This window comes from Rhineura floridana, chromosome 18, assembly GCF_030035675.1.
Source record: "Rhineura floridana isolate rRhiFlo1 chromosome 18, rRhiFlo1.hap2, whole genome shotgun sequence".
Taxonomy (NCBI): Eukaryota; Metazoa; Chordata; class Lepidosauria; order Squamata; family Rhineuridae; genus Rhineura; species Rhineura floridana.
Window position 1 is genome coordinate 17,885,532 of NC_084497.1, and position 21,273 is coordinate 17,906,804.

General features: G+C 39.4%; 1 protein-coding gene across 1 annotated transcript; it reads left to right on the forward strand.

Annotated features, from left to right (window-relative positions):
- The first annotated feature begins 4,902 nt into the window (after nt 1–4,902).
- Nucleotides 4,903–13,699, forward strand: LOC133372659 (arylacetamide deacetylase-like 4). Its single transcript, XM_061601564.1, has 4 exons — nt 4,903–5,037; nt 6,209–6,425; nt 10,451–10,514; nt 13,505–13,699. The coding sequence occupies exons 1-4, from the start codon at nt 4,954–4,956 to the stop codon at nt 13,515–13,517; spliced, it is 378 nt and encodes a 125-aa protein (XP_061457548.1). The 5' UTR covers nt 4,903–4,953; the 3' UTR covers nt 13,518–13,699.
- Nucleotides 13,700–21,273: the final 7,574 nt, after the last annotated feature.

Consider the following 21,273-nt stretch of genomic DNA (forward strand, 5'->3'; position numbering starts at 1 on the left):
AATCTCATCCATTATTTTCTGAAACATAATTACTTCCAGATTCTCAGCCACTTTCTTGATTGCCATTTTTAAAACCACAAAAACAAAACAAAACAAAAATAAAGAAGAACCACTTCTTATTTCAGCAACAATTGGGTTAATATTCCAGGCTTGATGACATCACAGTATAAACAGAGCAACCTGCCTTATCTCTCTATGTTCAAGAATACAAAACAAATTTAGTTCCCAGCATCAAAACAGTTAGTGGCGTCGTGAAGAAGCAGATTCGTCAAAATAAAATAGACCAAAAAGAGAATAGTCCCAGACAATATAATGTTCCTTGGAATAGAAATCCCTCTTGGTCCCTGTGAGAGAGGAGACCCCGGAGATTGGAACAGGGGTCCCTGTGAGAGAGGAGACCCTGGAGACTGGAATAGGGGTCCCTGTGAGAGAGGAGATCCCGGAGATTGGAACCAACGTGGAACAGGAACAAGATTTGGAGTCTATGGACTTTAGAAATAAAATCTATTGTTTGGAACTCAATGTTATCTCTGAAGAAATGAATGAAGATTCTAGAGATAAAGTTATCAATGGCATGGATAATCTTCTGGACTGGAATGATGTGATGGAGCCCAATATAGAGAAAATCTATGGAATTAACTGCAGCCATGTGACAATGGAAAAACTTTTAAGAGATGACCCAGTGTATTTTGAAAAAAAGAACAGAGATATGATTTTACAGCAGTATTTCAGCAACCTATTCAGAATGGATGGCAAGAAAATATTTGGGATAGAGGTAATTCCCATCAGACTCTTACTATATGACTATGGCTTTGACAGCAAGATTATTATGGAATACTGATAATGGAAGATTGGATATTGAAATTACTGGACTTAACAAGACTACTGAAGATGGAAGATGGAAAATGGAACTAATAGAGATAATAGAACAATGGCTACTGAAATTATTGAACCTAACAGATTCTGATGTGATGGATTAATTGAAATGTTTATTTTGACTATGGTTATGACAATAAGATTATCATAATTAGTAATGAGATGGATTAATCGATATGCTTATCTGGAAAAAAAAATTGATAGATATATTTCTTAAAGAATTGAAACCTCTCTTTGACTTTTTGTGGAAAGAATAAAGTAATGTTTATGAGATTTGATGATTAAGTAAGATAACTACTGGAGGAAAGTGATTTTATAATATGACTTAAGAGACAGGATTGTTATATATTATAGACTTATAACTGATTTGATCTTTGACAAATGGGAAGTCAATATTTTACTCTTTATTTTTTATTTTTGTTTTTTTTTTTCTTTTTTTCTTTTTGTTTAACTATTTTTGATTTTGTTTTTTGTCTTTGAATGTTTTATGATTTTGTCTTGTATGTTTTATGAAAATCTGAATAAAAATTATTGAAAAAAAAAAAAAAAAGGAATAGAAATCCCTCTTCTGTTTATATCTTTAGAATGCACTTCCAGGACAGCTTTTTGCAATAGAAACAGAGATAAGCTGTTAATTTCGTGAATAACAGAGAAGAGTTATAGCTCACCCAGAAGTTCTTTAAAGCTGATTCATTTGACAAATCTCTTTTTGCTGCAACAATTTAAACCAAATAAAAAAAATAATAGAAAGAAGGGTGCTTGCCTGTTAGTCCGTTTTCTCTTTGAAGAAAAGATAAACGTATTGCATTAATCAGATAGAGCTTGTTCGGAAGTCCGTCCGGCATTGCTGGCTGGACCTTTTCTCATAAATTAATGAAATCCAGTCCTCCCAACAGACAGGCTTTTGAGGTTGATCTCTACGTTTCTCCCTGCCCAGGAGAAATTTCATCAGTCAAAAAAAAATGTTCTGACTGATTTATATCTGAATAAGCTTCTTTTGAGGCGGGAGCCCGTCTCAAAAGCAGGCACAAGCGAAGTCACCCTTCCCAGAAGTCCTCCAACACCACATTCCAAATGAGTTTATATTTCTCTTATCTGCCTTTTTCACTGTCCAACTTTCACATCCATACATAGAGATTGGAAATACCATGGTCTGAATGATCCTGACTTTAGTGTTCAGTGATACATCTTTACATTTGAGGACCTTTTCTTGATGTCAAAATACTGTCAGAAAATGCAATTTGAATGTTCTCTGGGAACTTCTTCTATGCATAATCTAAGAGACAAGGGCAGTTATGCAATTATTATTTAAGGATGGTATTGCATAAATAATTTCTGGAGCAATAAGGTGCGGATGGATGATGCAAACGTGAATTACAGTTATAATAATATAATAATAATAATAATAAATTTTATTTCTAGGCCGCCTATCTGGCCGCACAAGCGGCCACTCTAGGCGGCGTACAAGATCAAGTAAAATACAACATACAAACTATAAAAACCCAAGAACTACAATATAAAACGAAACCGAACCCACCCATAGCTAAAACCAATACAATTAGGCTACCCCAGGGATCTTGTAGGCCTGCCTGAATAGCCAGGTTTTCAAGGCTTGGCGAAAACTTGGCAGGGAGGGGGCATGGCGAAGATCATAAGGGAGAGTGTTCCAGAGGGTGGGGGCCAAGATTGAAAATGCCCTCTCTCTGGTCCTCACCAGTCTAGCTGTTTTGACTGGTGGGACTGAGAGAAGGTCTTGAGTGGCTGATCTAGTCAGGCGGCATATTTGTTGATGCTGGAGGCGTTTCTTCAGATAAGCTGGGCCGAGACCGTATAGGGCTTTAAAAGTTAGTACCAACACCTTGAATTGGGCCCGGTAAACAACTGGTAACCAGTGTAGATCTTGTAACACCGGAGTGATGTGATCGCGGCGACGGCTGTTCGTAATCAAACGTGCCGCCGCATTCTGTACCAGCTGCAGTTTCCGGACCGTTTCCAAGGGTACCCCAACGTAGAGCGCATTACAGTAGTCTAAGCAAGAGGAGACCAGGGCATGTACTACCCGTGGGAGAAGATGGACAGGCAGATAGGGTCGCAGCCTCTGTATTAGATCTAATTGAAACCAAGCTGCCTGGCTCACTGCCAAAACCTGAGCCTCCATGGACAGCTGGGAATCAAGGATGACCCCGAGGCTGCGGACCTGGTCCTTCAGGGGCAATTTTACCCCATTGAGCACCAGGTCTAAAGCTCCTAATCTTTTCCTGTCTCCCACGAGCAGTACCTCGGTCTTGTCAGGGTTTAGCTTCAGCCTAATTCCTCCCATCCATTCACTTACTGACTCCAGGCACTTGGAAATGGTCTCCACAGCCAACTCTGGCGAGGACTTAAACGAGAGATAGAGCTGAGTGTCATCCGCATATTGGTGGCACCGCAGCCCAAATCTCCTGATGATGGCTCCCAGCGGAGCCATAATGTCTGGGTGGGGCATAAGTATTCCTGAAAAAATAACTGCAGTTGACAACCCACTTAATTTCTTCTGCCAAGGACGTACTCACTCACTCCTGAGCTCCTCAAGGAAGAACATGGATCTTTCTGCTGTGCTGCTGATGTCTGGAACTTGTTTCATCCTCTACCTGGTGATACTCATTTACAACGATGTCCAAAGAACAGATATCCCACCAGGCATTTGCAACCCTGTCAAACTCCTACTCCTTTCCATTAATATACATGCAATATTTCATCTGGTAAGTTGATTGGGCTTTGGACCCGGAGTTCTGTTTTTTAAATAGTTCCCTTTTGCTGTGGGACTCGGCACTGTGGCCAGCTAGGACATGTCCTAGGATATGTGCCTGGATGTGAGACCACCTGGGAACTACATGGATGCAGCCTTGGATGCCTTGATGGAAGAAAGATGGGATATAAATATAAGAAAGTAAAAAAAATAAAGAAGTAAAGCTGTATGCAAAAAAAAGAGAGAATCCTCTCTAAATTGTCCATCCTGTATTTGTAGACAGAGAAATGGGGGGGGGGGGAGGTGACATTTCACCAAATTTCTCCAGGACAGGAAAAATTCCCCAGCAGTTTTTCTGACTGTAGCAGTAGCATGATGCCTTCCTTCCTCCCCCCCCAAGCAGCCTTCATCAACAATATGCATTTCAGATGTTTTGCACTACAATACTGCTTTCTCCAGCTCAGCCTGGGGGTGATGGGAGTTGTAGTTCAAAATATCTGGAGGACACATGGTTGATAAAGGCTGCCATACATCTTTCCATTTCTTTTGCTGCTGCTGCTTTGAAAGTAAACATGTAAGCCACCTGGCAGCCATTTTACATCCTCTAACATGCAGTAGTGTAGTGGCAAATTCAGAAGTGCAGGGTCCCTCCATGATAGTAACAGTGATGCCCCTCCCTATTTTTTTTGCTGCTGGTTGAGAATGAGATCCTTGCTAATGCGTTCTCCCACAACTACAGATGTCCTTAGGAGCCAATAAGCATGAAAGAGGAGAGTGTTAGCTACTGAAAAGAGTCTTCTCAGTCACCGACTCACCTCCTTTCACTCTGATTGGCTCCAATCTGCAGAAAAGGACAAGGAAGCATGCAAGAAGAGTCTTTTGAGTGGCTCCCTTTTCATGCTGATTGGCTTATAGGATGCTGGAGACATATGGACCCTACTCCCAAAAAAGTAAGGGGTCTAAGACCCCCTGAGACCCTAGATGACTACACCACTGCTAACGTGTCATGGATGTAGAGTCATTCAGGAGCATTATGATTTGGGGGAATGGTGCTTGCCAGCCCCCACCCCCACAAATGATGGAAAATATTCTTAGAAAAAATTGCCTGCTGAGAAAATGTCTTCTGAGAAATATTGGCTTGCCTCGAATTAAAGGTGTGCGGGAAGACAATTGGATTAAGGAATCATTTGAATGTAACAATACCATTGCAACACCACATGTGTACAAGCACACCTTTGGAGAGGGAGGGGGAGATTTAATATTAATGTTACTTCAGTGTTGATGGAATGTTGCAATGTCTCATAACGTGGCTGTGCTTTCATTTCTAAATCGAATGGAAAGGAAAACAGATGCGCCCCACACCGTCCATTCATTTTACTTATGAGAGCAAATGGGTGTCCTGCTCAGAGATGAAGGAACCAGACGGAGGCGAGGTTTGTTTTAATTCTCATTTTATTAGTGTGATGGTTACATCCAAAGCAGCGCGATTCATAAACCTGTCTACCGTGACTCACTAGTCACTACTGTGACTCACTACTCACTACCGGCTGGGAACTTGCAGCAGGGCTGGACCTGCCTCGATGAGGGTGCTGGCTGAGGACGTCTGCGGGCTGGCAGAGTCCCCCCTCTTCCAATGTCCCCAGGGACCACGTCCTCGTCTGACTCCTCTCCCTGATCTAACTCTGTCCCCCTGTGCCTGGGGTGCAACAATGGGAATCAAAACAAATGATTTCTGAATGAAAATTCATCATGTTTTCATTCATATAGATTTGGGTGGAAAACATAGTTTCCGATATCCTGAACGGATCACAAAAATGTACAAGGGGAGAGTGAGCACTGTGGTATTTATTGACTTTTATTTATTTATTTATTTATATCCTGTCCTCCAGCCAAAAAAGTGGCTTACAAATGTCGCTGTGAAGACACTCCTTGCCCTCACGCTTGCAATCTAAAAGACGTCATGAAATGTAAAGGCATTTGGAGGGAGAAGGAAAAAACCATTTGGGGAACTATTTCTTAGTTTAGTTTTATAAACTGTATTTATAAAATCAGAACATTTTGTCCAACCTGTCTGACCCCCATAGGGTGCGGGTGGTAGAACGCTTAAAACACCATCATCATCATCTCATTTGGATGGAAAATACTAAAGTTCCAAGCAGGAGAAGAGGAGCTGATTCCCCACATGCACAAAAACACAGAAAGAAATAAGAAGCTTACAGAATGTGTGTGACTTTTTAATGTCCTACAACACTGGGAATCTTTGCCCAATGCGTTGGACATTTAGCAGATCTGATGATCTGGTGGAGGGACAATATTATGAATGCCTGAAAATTTTCATGGAAAACACAGAAGTTACAAGCAGCAGAAGACTGGTTGGGGAAATGAAAACAAAGAGGGAAATGGAATGGTTGTAATTGAAAAATAGAAAATTAAATGAATGTGATTCAAACAAATGGGAATGAAATTCATGAAACTTTTTAAATGAAAACGAATGAATGACAAAATGAAGCATTCTCCCACATGCACGCACACGCCTTAAGTCTCACTAAAATGACACCTGGCTATGCTTGTACTAGTTTCTGCTTTCTGTGTTTTGGAAAACAGGAGACTATTTTGGAGAACATGGGGATCTGCAGGAAACCTTCGCTCCTTAAATGGATTGTCAATGCAGTTCCAGTATGGAGGGAGACCAAGCTCTACATTACAGACACAAAATTTGGCGATGTGCATGTGAGGATTTATCAGCCAAAATCTCCATCTACAGGACAAAGGAGAGGAATTATCTACCTACATGGCGGAGCTGGCTTATTTGGCAGCATTAGTGAGTCATTTTAATGTAGCTTGCCACCAATGCACTCTATGTGAAACGTTTTTTGGGCTGGTACAAAATGCTGCTGTCAGGTTGCTGAGTGGAGCACTGAGGGAACTGTGCTAGCTGCAGATCAGCTACCAGGCTATGTTCACTGTCTTGTTGTTAACTTATAAAGCCCTGAACAACTCAGGATCAGGTTACCAGAAAAGCCACCTGTCCCTGTATAGACCTGTAAGATTGCTCCGATCATCAAGGGAAATCCTACTTGTGACGTCGTAGCCTATAGATTAATGTAACGCAATGACCCCCAAACAGTCATTTTCTCCTGTTGCCCCTGTAGATATCCCTTTCCTCTGCCATATGTAAAGAAAAAATAAATAGATTGCTTCAGATGTCTTGTGAAGACTTATCTTTCTGCACAGGCTTTCCCTGACCCATAAGATTGGACCCTGTTTTATGGGAATGAATCTTTTGAATTTCTGTTTCATTCACTTTTATATGCTATTTTTTTATATGGCTGTTTTGTTGATTTTAGGTGGTGTTTCTGCTTTCATGCTTTTTGCTTCTTTTTTTTAACCACTTAAATATTTTTGGAAATATTAAGCAGTTCATAAATGTTTTAAAATAAACAAACAAATAAAATATTTTTAAAAGGATTTGGTGGAATGGAATAAGCTGTGATGGTAATGCAATCTGTCCAGATGTCAGATGGAGCTTTCACCGGTGAAATAGTCTGCTGTATAAAGACAGAGGTGAATTTGGCTCATGGAAAACAAAGTCATCCTGAGAGGGGTTCGATGTACAGAAAAAAAATCATTCAAAATTGTTGTTGTTATGTGCCTTCAAGTCGACTACGACTTATGGCGACCCTATGAACTAGCAACCTCCAGTAGCATCTGTCGTAAACCACCCTGTTCAGATCTTGTAAGTTCAGGTCTGTGGCTTCCTTTATGCAATCAATCCATCTCTTGTTTGGCCTTCCTCTTTTTCTACTCCTTTCTGTTTTTTCCAGCATTATTGTCTTTTCTAGTGAATTATATCTTCTCATTATGTGTCCAAAGTATGATAACCTCAGTTTCATCATTTTAGCTTCTAGTGATAGTTCTGGTTTAATTTGTTCTAACACCCAATTATTGGTCTTTTTCTCAGTCCATGGTATGCACAAAGATCTCCTCCAACACCACATTTCAAATGAGCTGATTTTTCTCTTATCTGCCTTTTTCACTGTCCAACTTTCACATCCATACATAGAGATCGGGAATACCATGGTCTGAATGATCCTGACTTTGGTGTTCAGTGATGCATCTTTGCATTTGAGGACCTTTTCTAGTTCTCTCACAGCTACCCTCCCCAGACCTAGCCTTCTTCTGATTTCTTGACTATTGTCTCCAGTTTGGTTAATGACTGTGCCAAGGTATTGATAATCCTTGACAAGTTCAATGTCCTCATTGTCAACTTTAAAGTTACATAAGTCTTCTGTTGTCATTACTTTAGTCTTTTTGATGTTCAGCTGTAGTCCTGCATATCTTAAATTATTGATATTTCTCCCTCCATTTTTCACACCTCCTTCATCTTGGTCCAATCCCACTATGTTCTGTGTATAGATTAAATAATTAGGGTGATAAAATACACCCGTCTCACATCCTTTCCAATGAGGAACCAGTCAGTTTCTCCATATTCTGTCCTTACAGTAGCCTCTTGTCCAGAGTATAGGTTGTGCATCAGGACAATCAGATGCTGTGGCACCCCCATTTCTTTTAAAGCATTCCATAGTTTTTCATGATCTACATAGTCAAAGGCTTTGCTGTAATCTATAAAGCACAGGGTGATTTTCTTCTGAAATTCCTTGGTCCGTTCCATTATCCAACTTATGTTTGCGATATGATCTCTGGTGCCCCTTCCCTTTCTAAATCCAGCTTGGACATCTGGCATTTCTTGCTCCATATATGGTAAGAGCCTTTGTTGTAGAATCTTGAGCATTACTTTCCTTGCATGGGATATTAAGGGAATAGATCAAGAATTTCTGCATTCCCTGGGATCCCCTTTCTTTGTAATTGGGATGTATATGGAATGCTTCCAGTCTGTGGGCCATTGTTTAGTTTTCCAAATTTCTTGACAGATTTTACTGGCTTGTAGCAGCTCTATTGGTATGCCATCTATTCCTGGTGATTTGTGTCTTCCAAGTATTTTAAGAGCAGCTTTCACCTCACATTCTAGAATTTCTGATTTTTCATCATACAGTTCCTCCGTGAATGAATCTGTCATCCTGGTATCTCTTTTACAAAGTTCTTCAGTGTATTGCTTCCATCTTTCTTTTATTTCATCTCGGTCAGTCAGTGTGTTCCCCTGTTGATTATTCAACATCCCTACTCGTTGTTTAAATTTGCCTTTCATTTCTCTAAACTTTTGGAATAGGGCTCTTGTTCTTCCCTTTTTGTTGTCCTCTTCTATTTCTATACAATAATTATTGTAATAGTTCTCTTTGTCCCTATGTACTAGTCACTGTACTGCTGCACTTAAGGTTCTGACCTTGTTTCTATCTCCTTTCGCTTTTGCTTTCCTTCTCTCTTTAACCATTTTAAGAGTTTCTTCAGTCATCCATTGAGGTCTTTCTCTCTTTTTAACTAGAGGTATTGTCTTTTTGCATTCTTCCCTGATAATGTCTGTGACTTCACTCCATAGTTCTTCTGGTTCTCTGTCAACTAAGTTTAAAGCCTCAAACCTGTTTCTTATTTCATCTTTATATTCTTCTGGGATGTTATTTAAATTGTATTTTGGCATTATGATTGCTTTGTTGGTCTTCCTTAGCTTTACTCTGATTCAAATTTATCGTTCTCATTTCTCATTAAAAATTCGGTAACTGCTAATGATGTGAAATCGTTACCAGGTAACAATTATGGATGCAAAATCCATATTGGGAAGCATGAAAGAAAAATATATAAAAGATCTCAGTTTCATATGTATATTTTAACTTGATTAATGCAGATTAAAAGTAATATGAATTAACTTAATCCAAATTAAAACTTCCTTTTCCCTTGTTTTTTCTTGCAGATTTGTTTAGCTTCACACAGAGAGAAACTTTGTATTTTGGAGACAGGCAGCTGAGTCTTGTGACAGTGGCCAAATTGAAATTATGCTAACCAAATTTCAGAAAGAAGGGTTAAAGCAGGGACTGTCAAATTAGTGCCCTCCAGATGTTGTGGATTACAACTCCCATCCTCCTGGACCTTAGGACATGGTGTCTGGGGCTGATGGGAGTTTTAGTCCAGCAACACCTGGATGGTGGCATGTTGCTTTTTGCTGAGTTAGAAACTCAGCAGTTGTTTTCAATGGCTTCTGATAGGAAAAAGAAGGGGTGCATGCAGTGAAATGGCTGGGGGGATTATCTCAACACCTGCCAAGGAGGGGGCTGGGTAGACTTGGGACCTTGGGATCTGGATGGGTAGGAGGAGAGGTTTTAGAAGCATGGGTCATTGGGGAGGTAATTCTTGGATGGGAACTCTTCTCTGGCTCCAATTTAAGCAAAGATGTGCTAGAATTCAATTTGGATTTGGTATCAAATTTTCTATTAATATGCTCATTTGCTATCTTTGCGGATTGGATTTTTGTGAAGTGAGTTTCCACTACTATTTTTGGGATTGGTTTTTCTTTTAAAAAAAACCCACAGCATCTCATGCTGCATCTAAAATATCGATATTAATATCAATTTTCTTCTGTACATTTCCTTCAAGTTATCAGTATTTCCCTTAATTTATTGACCTTTCCTTTGAAAATATTGATAGTTCCTTGAAAATATTGATATTGATATCAATATTTTTCCAAGGGGAAAAACGGATCAGTAACAGCAGCAGCTTGAGGGCAAAGAATGAACTCAAATTGCTATCAGCCTGTTTGGCCGACGGAATACTTTTGGCCCAGTACCGGCCAATGGATCCCATTGCTAGTCCAGATTGAAGTAGTTTCCTATGTAGTTTCCAAATGCAGAACTGATGGTAGTGTGTGGATTGATACACTGAAGGTCTTTTACTTTCCAGAAGCCTATCAGGTGCTTTGCCGCCATCTTGCCAGAGAAAGTGAATCAGTACTTGTGTGTGTCGGGTAAGTTTTCTTTTTTGGGTAGCCATTGTGATGACCCCCAGATGTTAGCCTCCATCTCTCTCCAGACAGCATGGCCAATTGTCAGGGACAATGGGAATTGTGTCTAACAACATCTGGAGAGCGCCGCACTGGCTACTGAACGCAGCTTCTTCAATACATTTGTCATTGTTGGTTTCTAAAAGGTGGACACATTTAATAGACACGAGAGAAAGCTGACTTCTTGCCAGTTCTTATGAGGGCAGCCAATGCATAGGACTGCATTTTCCCAGAGCAATCCTATAGAGTTGGGAGAGGGAGAGTCCATGGCAGAAGAACCTCCAAATCCAACCAAATCCCTGACAGGCTCACATTGGCAGGGTAGAAAGTGGGGGTTCCCATTGTTTCCAAAGGGGGAAAAACCAGAGCTGGAGTACATTGCCCCCCATTCTGGGGTATGTCTGGGAAAGGAAGTTTGGATCTGGCCAATACAAAGCCTTCCCTAATCTGGCTCCAACTTATCCATAAAATGCCCCAGTGGACTCAAACTGCAAATGGAGCACAAACAGTGGTGGAGTGATGACGCCTGCGGTTGGCACTGTTGCACAGGGAGGCATCTGAGGTGGAAGTACATCTCCACCTGTGGTATATAGTACTTATTAAGATGTAAAAATAACGAATCTGCATCTGATTTGTGCTGTCCTCTTTCAGTTCCAGCAAGTGCCAATATGCACTGAATTATCTGACTCCAGTTTTATTATTATTATTATTATTATTATTATTATTATTAGTAGTAGTAGTAGTAGTAGTAGTTAGTTGCTTGCTACCCAAAAGTCTTCAAGCAACTTGCAACACATTAACAATACTAATCGGCAAAAAAAACCCCTTGCGGTTTAAGAACGTACGTATAGCCGACAGATATTTCTATCAAACTTTAAAAAGCAGGGAAATTGGGCAGCTATAGTGAATGCACCACCAGGGGAGCAGAAGACCTGACCTCCTCTCTGAGATATTGTACCGTCCTACAAATTTGTCAAAATGCAAACACAATTCGGGTTGGTCTTTCACAGTCCAATCCACTTGCTGTGTAGCTTGGAAGAATTTGGTAACATGTGCCTCTGAGGGGGAGAGAAGGGGGGTAAGGAAGAAGGGGGGGAGGAGAGAGGGGGGAGGGGAGGAGATTGGCACTGGGCAGAGGGGAAGCCCCTTTCTTTTCCAAAAGGAAAACATTGTGAACATGAACAGTATCATTGTTTCCCCCAACTTTTTATTCTACTGCACATGCAGCCTCCCACCCAAATTTAAACCAAAGCTGTCGTTGGCCACATCCACACCAGACCTTTATTCCATTTTAGACAGTCATGGTTTCCCCCAAAGAATCCTGGGAAGTGTATTTTGTGAAGGATGCTATACGCCTCACAGAACTATAATCTCTAGAAGAGGGGATGACTGTTAAACCCCTCTGGCCACTGGAGGTCTGTCAGGGGAATAGGATTCTCCTAACATGGGAACCAGCAGAATGGCATGGGGGGGGTTATTTTCAATTGAACATTGCAGAATGTGAAAAATCCATACTGGCTTCAGAGCTTGGAAAAGTTACTTTTTTGAACGCCCTTGATTAGGTCTACTCTGAGTAAAACTTAGTTGGATACAACCCTACGTAACTAGGACATCACAACCTGATTTAATTGTATGGATTTTGTTCTGTCCTAATCACTAACAAAGATCATGTGGTTCCAGCGGATAAAAATCAGAACAGAACCAAACAGCCAAGTCCTGAACCGAATCAGGCCAGTTTTGTGGCTTGGGCCAAGTTAGGTCAAGACTGCTCCAGATCAGCCTGGGTCAGATCGGTCTGCCCAAAGAGATCCAGGGCTGTGAGGCAGAGTGGAGAAGCTGCAGCAGTCTGATTCACTAGTGTGTTCCCCACAAAGAACACACACTGTTGACCAGAGGATTCACAGTGTGGCATTTCAGGAGACTGCCCTGCAGGGTCGAATCCTCCATGGACTGCTGGGTGCTTCTTCTTGTGAAGGATTGAATACCTCTGGTCTCAGGTGGGGGTGGGAGGAGACGCTGTGTCTTCCTCCCCTGCCCCCTCAAACTGTATGCTAAATTAGGGTTTTTAAAAACGGTAATTAAACATTAGCTCAACTGTAGTTTTGACTAATGTCCACATTTTTGCAAGCCATTTCTCTTAATACAATGCATTGTTAGATATTAAATATTCATTGTTATGCACACTTTCTCCCAACATATGCATTTTGGTAAAGATTGGCTAGTTGGCAAACTGCATTGCAAAATTCAAATAAGACCCAGGCTATGGTCTGAAGGCACCTGAGGCCAGCTCCCTGCTGAAGCTAAGCAGGGTCAGGTCTGGTCAGTGCCTGGATGGGAGACCGCCTGGGAACCAAGCATATGTAAGCCGCCTTGGGTTTCAATCATGAAAAGAAAGACGGGGGATAAATGAAATAAATAAATAAAAAGTGGGAATCTTGAAGGATGGCTGTGTTTCGGTTCTCAGATTGTTCTGGAAAGTGCAAATTTGATCGATTCAGTCTGAAATGCAAACTGGATCTAATTTCTCACCCATCCCTACCGCTGAGAGAACCAATAGCATCTGCACAGGACAGCTGAGAGATTAGCACAGTGTGGGACACACCATTGGAGGCAATCCCATCCGACCAGCTCTTCTTGCATAAATGAATTCTTTCCAAGATCTCCAGTGCAGCATCACTGATTTCTTCCCCCTCTTTCCTCCTCCCTCAAGTGCAATGTAAAACTCCATAAATAGTTAGCCAGATATGGATGGAAGGAATGGAAAGGAATGCATTGACCGTATTATGTAGCAACGCCTCCTCCTGCACACCTTGCTCCCGTTTACCTACTTACAGTGATTCTTTGTGTAGCAACAACTCCCACATCACCTGTTGTCTCCACTTTTGCTAGCTGCACGCAGTGCTTACATTTATTGTATTGAGGTTTTTTAAAAATAAATGATGTCTGCATTACAGATGCATGAGATAGGACAGACACACCTGGTGATGCGATGAAACGAAAGCTTTGGATGAAGCAAGGACTATCCAGTTAAAGAGCTGGATCTTGAACTGACTCCTAATGTACCCAGCTGCCTTCCTCCCTCAGTGCCTGGGCAAATGTGAAGTTAAGCACTTTTAGAGCCTGAAATTAATTCTCTTCCTCCCTTTAGAAAAGCCTTCCTCACTTCCCAGAAGGATTGCTCCGCCTGTGGCTGCCTCTGAGAGAGCTCTGTCTCAGAGGAAGCTTTTTTCAATTTAAAACCAGTCAAGAGGAAACTTTGACTGGTGTAAATGTTCCCCCAGGCAAGGGTGAACCGAAGAGATTATCCACAGAAACTTTGTTGGGCTGTTGGTGGCTGGAATTGACCAGGAATCTCCTGGGAAAGGAAGGTATACCTAACAGCCGAGGACGGAGTCAGGACTTCCAGCAAGCTGGGCTGAAAAAAGCGAGACGTTTATTTTTTTTTTAAACGATCTATAACGGGCGAGCCTTCTTCTGTCTAATCTTATCATTTGGCTCAAATTACTACAACAACAGAGATTTGTTTAAGAATCAGCAACTAAGATACCTGGGTGAGTTACACTTTTCTCTTTTATACAAGAAATCAAGGAGGAGGAAAGAAAATTTAAACAACTTATTTTAATTTTTTTATGGCAAAAAGCTGGCCTGAATTTGGAATTATAAAGATTAAAACGGATGAGGGGCAACTTATCTGATGAGAAACTCTAATTTAGATGATTATTTGATTGATATATATCTGGAATTATTTTTTCTTGGACTACTTTGTTTGGACGAATCTGCTGTTCGTGTATGTTACTAATTGTCTGGTGCTGTGAACCAAATTTGTTTTGCATTTTTGGATGTGAGGGAGATAAGAACTGTGCTGGCCAGATGAAGCCAACAGGCTTGGAATATTAACTCTTTTGTTGTTGGGAAAAAAAAGAAACAGACGGCCTTTATGTTTGGGAACAGTGGTTAGTATCAGAAATTAAAGGCCTCTTTTAAGAATGACAACCAGGAAAACAGCTAAGGCTCTGGAGCGAAGAGGTTCAACTGATGTACAGGAAGGGGCTATCTCCCCAGATATGCTTCAGAAAATAATGGATGGGATTAATGACTTGAAACAAGAAATGATACAGGACAGACAGGAGATTAAAGCTGAATTTGGCAAAATGCAACAAGAATTGAAAGATATAAAGAAACATATGAGAAAAGAAGTGGACGAGATTAAAGATACAATTGGACAACAGGATGTAAAAAATACTAAAGGAAAGGTGCAAACCTTGGAGAATAGAACAGATATATTAAATGTGGAACTGGAAAAAAACTTGGACCATATGGCTGTGATGGAAGTGAGAGATAAAGAACATTGTTTGAGATTTCGTGCAATTCCTGAGGAAACAGGTGAAGATATCAGAGATAAAATTGTTAACGCCTTGGTAAAATTTTTGGATTGGAATGAAGATTTGATGGAATTTGAAATAGACAAAGTTTACAGAATTAATTCCAGATATGCAACAATGAAAAAAATTCCAAGAGATGTGCTTATCCATTTTGTAAAAAAGAGGACCAGAGATATGGTTTTACAACAACACTTTAACAATTCACTTAAAATTGATGGCAAGGAAATATTTGTGATGAAAGAAATTCCTATTAGACTTTTACGCAAGAGAAAAGAATATGCTTTTTTTTACAGAAAAACTTAAACAATGCAAAATCCAATTTAGATAGGATGTTCCTGAAGGAGTGATTTTTACATTTAGACAACAGAAGTATCAATTGAATACAGTTCAAAAAGCAAGGGATTTCTTGAGAAAAGCTTCAAAAGACATGGAAGAAGACAAAATTAAACAAAGCCAACAGGAACATGCAGAAGAAGGAAAAGAAGAGGATGGATCAATGGGAGCAACAGGCACAGACTTTTCTAAAATACACGCTTGAAGATGGATTATAAATATCTAACTTGGAATATAAATGGAGCCAATACTCCACAGAAGAGAAAGAAAGTGTTTCACTATTTGAAAAAATTAAAATTGGATATAATTTGTTTACAAGAAACTCACATCAAGAAGAAAGATTCCAAATATTTGATTTGTAAAAATTTGGGTGAAGAATTTATTTCGGCTGGATTGAAAAAAGTAAATGGTGTTGTTCTCTATATTAACCCACAATTGTCTCCTAAATTGATATTATCGGATGATAATGGTAGATTTGTGGGGGTTGAAATTACCTTACAGGGTATAAAATTTTTGATAGTGGGTATCTATGCCCCCAATGAAGATAAAACAAGGTTTTATACGGGACTTATGGAAAAATTGTTAGACTTCTCATATGATCACTAGTGTGTTATGGGTGATTGGAATGGGATAATCTCACCACAAATTGACAGACTTTCTGAGAAAAACATTAAAGAGACACAGGGTAAATTACCGAAGATTTGCTTTGAGTTGATGGAAAATTTAGAATTGGTGGATACCTGGAGATACATAAATGACAACGCAAAGGAATTCACTTATTTTTCAGAAAGACACAAAGCATTCTCGAGGATTGACATGATTTGGATGTCTAAAAATCTAGTGAAAGACATCTCCAAGATGGACATATTACCAAAAACTTTCTCTGATCATAATCCAGTGATATTAACTTTTAAAAAGAAAAAACTTGGATTTAGATGGAGACTAAATGAATCTTTATTACAGAATGATAAAGTAGTACAAGAATGTAAGAAGAAATTAAAAGGGTTTTTTGAATATAATTTACATAAAGGAACAGATGAAAATATTGTTTGGGATACAAGTAAAGCATTCATGAGGGGATATTTTATTAAATGCAACTCTGAATTAAAAAAGAAGAAACAACAGAAAATGCAATTAATCCTGGAAGAAATAAAACAAAAAGAGGAAGAATTGAAAAAGAATCCAACTAAAGTTTCTATTGTAAATCAAATTAAAATGTTACAGAAGCAAGTATCAATGCTGACAGTGAGAGAAATTGAAAGGAAAATAAATTTTGCTAAACAAAGGACTTTTGAATTTGCAAATAAACCAGGGAAATGGTTAGCTTATAAATTAAGAAAAGAACGACAAAAAAATCTTATTTTAAAGATACAAGACGGAGATGAGATGTTGATGGATAACGCAAAAATTCAAAAGGTTTTTCATCAGTATTATTCAGCTTTGTACAAGTGTCAGGAAATTCCCTCTGAAAAAATAGAAGAGTACATATCTAAACAGAATTTGCTTAAAATTACAGATTTTCAGAGACAAGCTATTAATGGCCCTATCACGACAAGAGAGATATCTGAAGCTATAAGTAAAATTAAATTAGGAAAGGCGCCAGGACCGGATGGGTTATCCGCAGTGTACTACAAATGTTTGGAGGAGGAACTCTTGTTACCTTTACAGCATACAATGAATTCTATTTTGCAAGAGGGGAAGATTCCTGATAGTTGGAAAAATGCTAATATAACAATACCTAAAGAGGAGCAGGACCTAACTAAAACAAAAAATTATCGGCCGATATCTTTATTGAATAATGATTATAAAATATTTACAATGATTTTGGCAGAAAGAATGAAAATAATATTGCAACAATTTATCCAGGAAGATCAATCGGGGTTTTTACCTAAAAGACAACTATGTGATAACGTAAGGAATGTTTTGTACGTGTTGGAATATTTAGAACAACGAAATGATAAACAAGCAGCTTTGATCTTTTTAGATGCTGAGAAAGCGTTTGATAATTTGAATTGGAAATGTATGTTTAAGGTTCTGGAGCAAATGGATTTTGGAGATAATTTTATTAAATGGATTAGATCGATTTATACATCTCAGAAGGCACAGATAATTGTCAACGGGGGCTTAACGGATTCATGTGAAATACAAAAGGGTACAAGACAGGGATGTCCGTTATCTCCCCTTTTATTTATCTTGGTCTTAGAAGTGCTGCTTAGAGACATAAGGCAAGATAAAAGGATTTTGGGATTAAAGATAAAAAAGAAGTATATAAACTGAGAGCATTTGCTGATGATTTGATGATTGTATTAGAAAATCCTTTGGAAGGAATTAATGTATTAAATAAATTAAAAGAATTTGGACCGTTAGCAGGATTTAAGATTAATAATCAAAAAACAAAGATGTTGGTGAAAAATTTATCTTTAAGGGAACAAAAAGAGTTAATGGAGAAGACAGATTTTACAATAGAGAAAAAGTTGAAATATCTAGGTATTATTATGACAAATAAAAATTCAAAGTTGTTTCATAATTATGAAAAATTATGGACAGAGATTAAGAAAGATATGTCAAGATGGGATAAACTACAGTTGTCATTAATGGGTAATAAAATGGGTGATAAAAATGAATGTATTACCGAGAATGATGTTTTTGTTTCAAACAATACCTGTAATATCTTCTGATTTACCCTTTAAACAATGGCAAAAAGATATTTCTAAATTTGTATGGCAGGGAAAAAAACCAAGAGTTAAATTTAAACTATTACAAGATTCCAAAGAAAGAGGAGGATTGGGACTACCAAATCTGAGACTTTATTTTGCTGCCTGTTGTTTAGTCTGGATAAAAGAATGGATTTTACTGAGGAATAAAAGACTATTGGATTTGGAGGGCCACAACCTGAAGTGGGGATGGCATGGTTATCTATGGTATGACAAAGTAAAAGTTAATGTGGACTTTAATAATCATTTTATAAGACGTCCTTTGTTGAAAATATGGAATAGATATAAACCAAGGTTTTGTTCCAAAATACCATTATGTGTCTCAAGTCAAGAAGCATTCTATAGAAGAGAAATGGCCGGAAAAGAGAAATGGTTAACTTATCAAGAACTATTAGAAGAATAGAATATTGGAGAATATATAATCAAACAGAGAGAACAACTAATAAAGGAAGGATATAGTTCTCAATGGTTTGCCTATTTACAATTGTTGGAAAGGTATAAGATGGACAAGAAAATGTATGGTTTTGAAATAAGTAAATCTGATTTTGAAATATGTCTGTGTACAAATGATGAAGGTATAATTGCGAAAATGTATAAACTTTTGTTAAAAATGGAAATGGAAGAAGAACAAGTAAAAGAGTGTATGGTAAAATGGGCAAAAAAATTTTGGTTATAACATACAAATGAATCAATGGGAAAATATGTGGAAAAAAGGATTGAAATTTACACTATGTTATAATCTTAAAGAAAATTTCTATAAAATGATGTATCGTTGGTATATGACTCCAGAAAAGTTGTCAAAAATGTATAGCAATGTTCCTAATGTTTGTTGGAAATGTAAACACCAAGAAGGATCATTTTATCATATGTGGTGGTTGTGTAAACAGGCGAAATCATTTTGGGCACAGATAGGTAGGATGATGCAAAAAATTCTAAAGATAAATATTCAATCAAAGCCAGAATTTTTTTATTGGGTTTTATGGATAAACAAATAGAAAAGAAATATGGAAGAATAATATTATATATGATTACGGCAGCAAGATTATTATATGCACAAAAGTGGAAAATGGAATCAACACCAACAACGGAAGAATGGTTATTGAAATTAATGGACTTAGTAGAGATGGATAAATTGACATGCTTACTTAGAGAAAAATCGACAGATACATTTCTTAAGGAATGGAAGCCTCTCTTAGACTTTTTGCTGAAAGATCAAAATGAAATGATGATAATGGGATTTGACGATTAATTAAGATAGCCTATGGAGAAAAGTGATCTTGTATGTATTAAGGGACAGGTTTGATATATATTATATACTTATAGGTGATCTGCGACAAATCAGAAGTCAAGATTTTTATTGTATTATTATGTTTTTGTTTTTGTTTATTTTGACTTTGTTTTGTTTTGTTTTGTTTGTTGAAACTTTGAATAAAAATTATTTAAAAAAGAAAAGAAAGAAAAACCTTCCTCAACCTGGTGCTCTCCAGACATTTTGAAGTACACCTTCCATGCTTTCATCCTTACCAAGCACTCCCTCTTATTCCCAAAGGATGCTGCAGTATTGAGTGCTTTTGTCTGCTCACGTGGACCTTCTAGGAAGGGATGTCGGGCTTCAAGTCTGTATGTGAAAAGCCGAGTGCTGTTGGAAGGACAAAAGAGAATGGGTCTTTTCAACACTTTTAGCACATGGGACGCAAAGGTTTCACGGAGTTGGCTGAGTCCTGCCTTTCCCAGCCTGGTACGCTCCAGATATTTGAGACACCAACTCTCACATCCCATGCAGGGTGGTGATGATAGGAATTCGAGTCCAGCTTCACGGGAATCATGTGTTCTCTATCTTGGGTCCCATGATGGAAAAATAAAGGCAGATATAAAAGTGAGAAAATAAATAAATAAAATAAAAAGAAAGAAGAGTCCAGGCTAGTGAAAGCCTGTTTGGCTTGTTGCAGATCCTGTTTAACAGTGGCAACCTTGCTTCACCCAGAACTTGAATCTCATGTCTTTATTACCTGGTGCGGGCCAAACTATTTCAAGCTTTGTGGTTCAGATGCAATGTTAACAGAGATTGAAACTTTGCCTAAGTCCTTCTTGATCAGCCGCAAAGATGGAGGAGATGGGTGGAGTGGGAGGTACTGAAATGCAAAAGGCAGCTCACATTTACGCCCACAGGCGCTTAGGGTGAACTCAGTCCTCTTCCTCACCTTCCCACCTATGTGTGGAGTTGTTCAACACACTTGAGAGTTAAAAAGGAAAGGAAAGGGGAAAAAGTGGTGGCAGAAGTCAGTATATATATCTCAGTCATCTGGACGCCAAAACTCATGAATGAGGCATAAGCTTGTAAGAACTGGCATCTCTTGGCAAAATTTCATTCATGAGTCAAGAACATCTTGCAGTGCCAATCTGATTCTTAGTTAATATGTTTGCTCGATTCCAGGACGTCTTCTTCCGGTAAGACTAGCAATGCCAGGTCTCCGGCAAACAGCCGGAGACTCCGGCCCCGCCCCTGCTTTTCTCACCTCCGGCCAGAATTGCCCCCATGTTGTTTAATCTCCGGCTATTGTGGACTCCCAGGAGCGAGGAGCCAGTCATGCAGACGCCAATTTTCCCCTTGCTTCTTCTATCTGCTTTGCCTCCTCTCTCTCTCTCTCTCTCTCTCTCTCTCTCTCCTTTGCATGCAGACGTGCACACCTCAGGGGAAGGACTCCATTTGCCTTCCCAAGCACCACCTCTCATTCTCATTGGCTGCCCCTGAGGCCCAATGAGAGCCGAACCCAGGCTTCTTCCGTGGCGTGGAGCAAATTGGAGCAAGTAGGAGGTGAGTTGGCTGGCTGGCAAATGCCCCGGCTTTGAGGGTTTTAGGGAGTTCTAGCTGCTCTAGAGCTGATGAGCAGCTGTGGCCGGGGAGCAGTGGCATTCCAAGTGCAGGCAATAAGAGGATGACACATCGGGCGCTGCCTCTTTTCCAGCTCCAGCTCACCCAGGATAGCGTCCCACCTTCCCCCCCTGCATTTAGAGGCATCCTCTCTCCCTGTCCTTGACTTCCCTCCCCTTTCTCCCCTCCCCCTTTGATTTCTTTGTCTGTTTATTTATTTATTTTTATTTTGCGTGAGAAACATTGGTATTTCTCTCCCTCCCCCTTCTCTATCCCCCCTTCCGCTTCTTTCCCTCACTGATCCCAGGGCTCCCTCACCTCTTCTCTTGCATGCTTGGGAGCCTTTTTCTCCCAAGCACCAGCAGCCTGTAGCAGACTCACTCTCTGCTCGGGGTGGAGATACATGGGCTGGTGAAACCAGA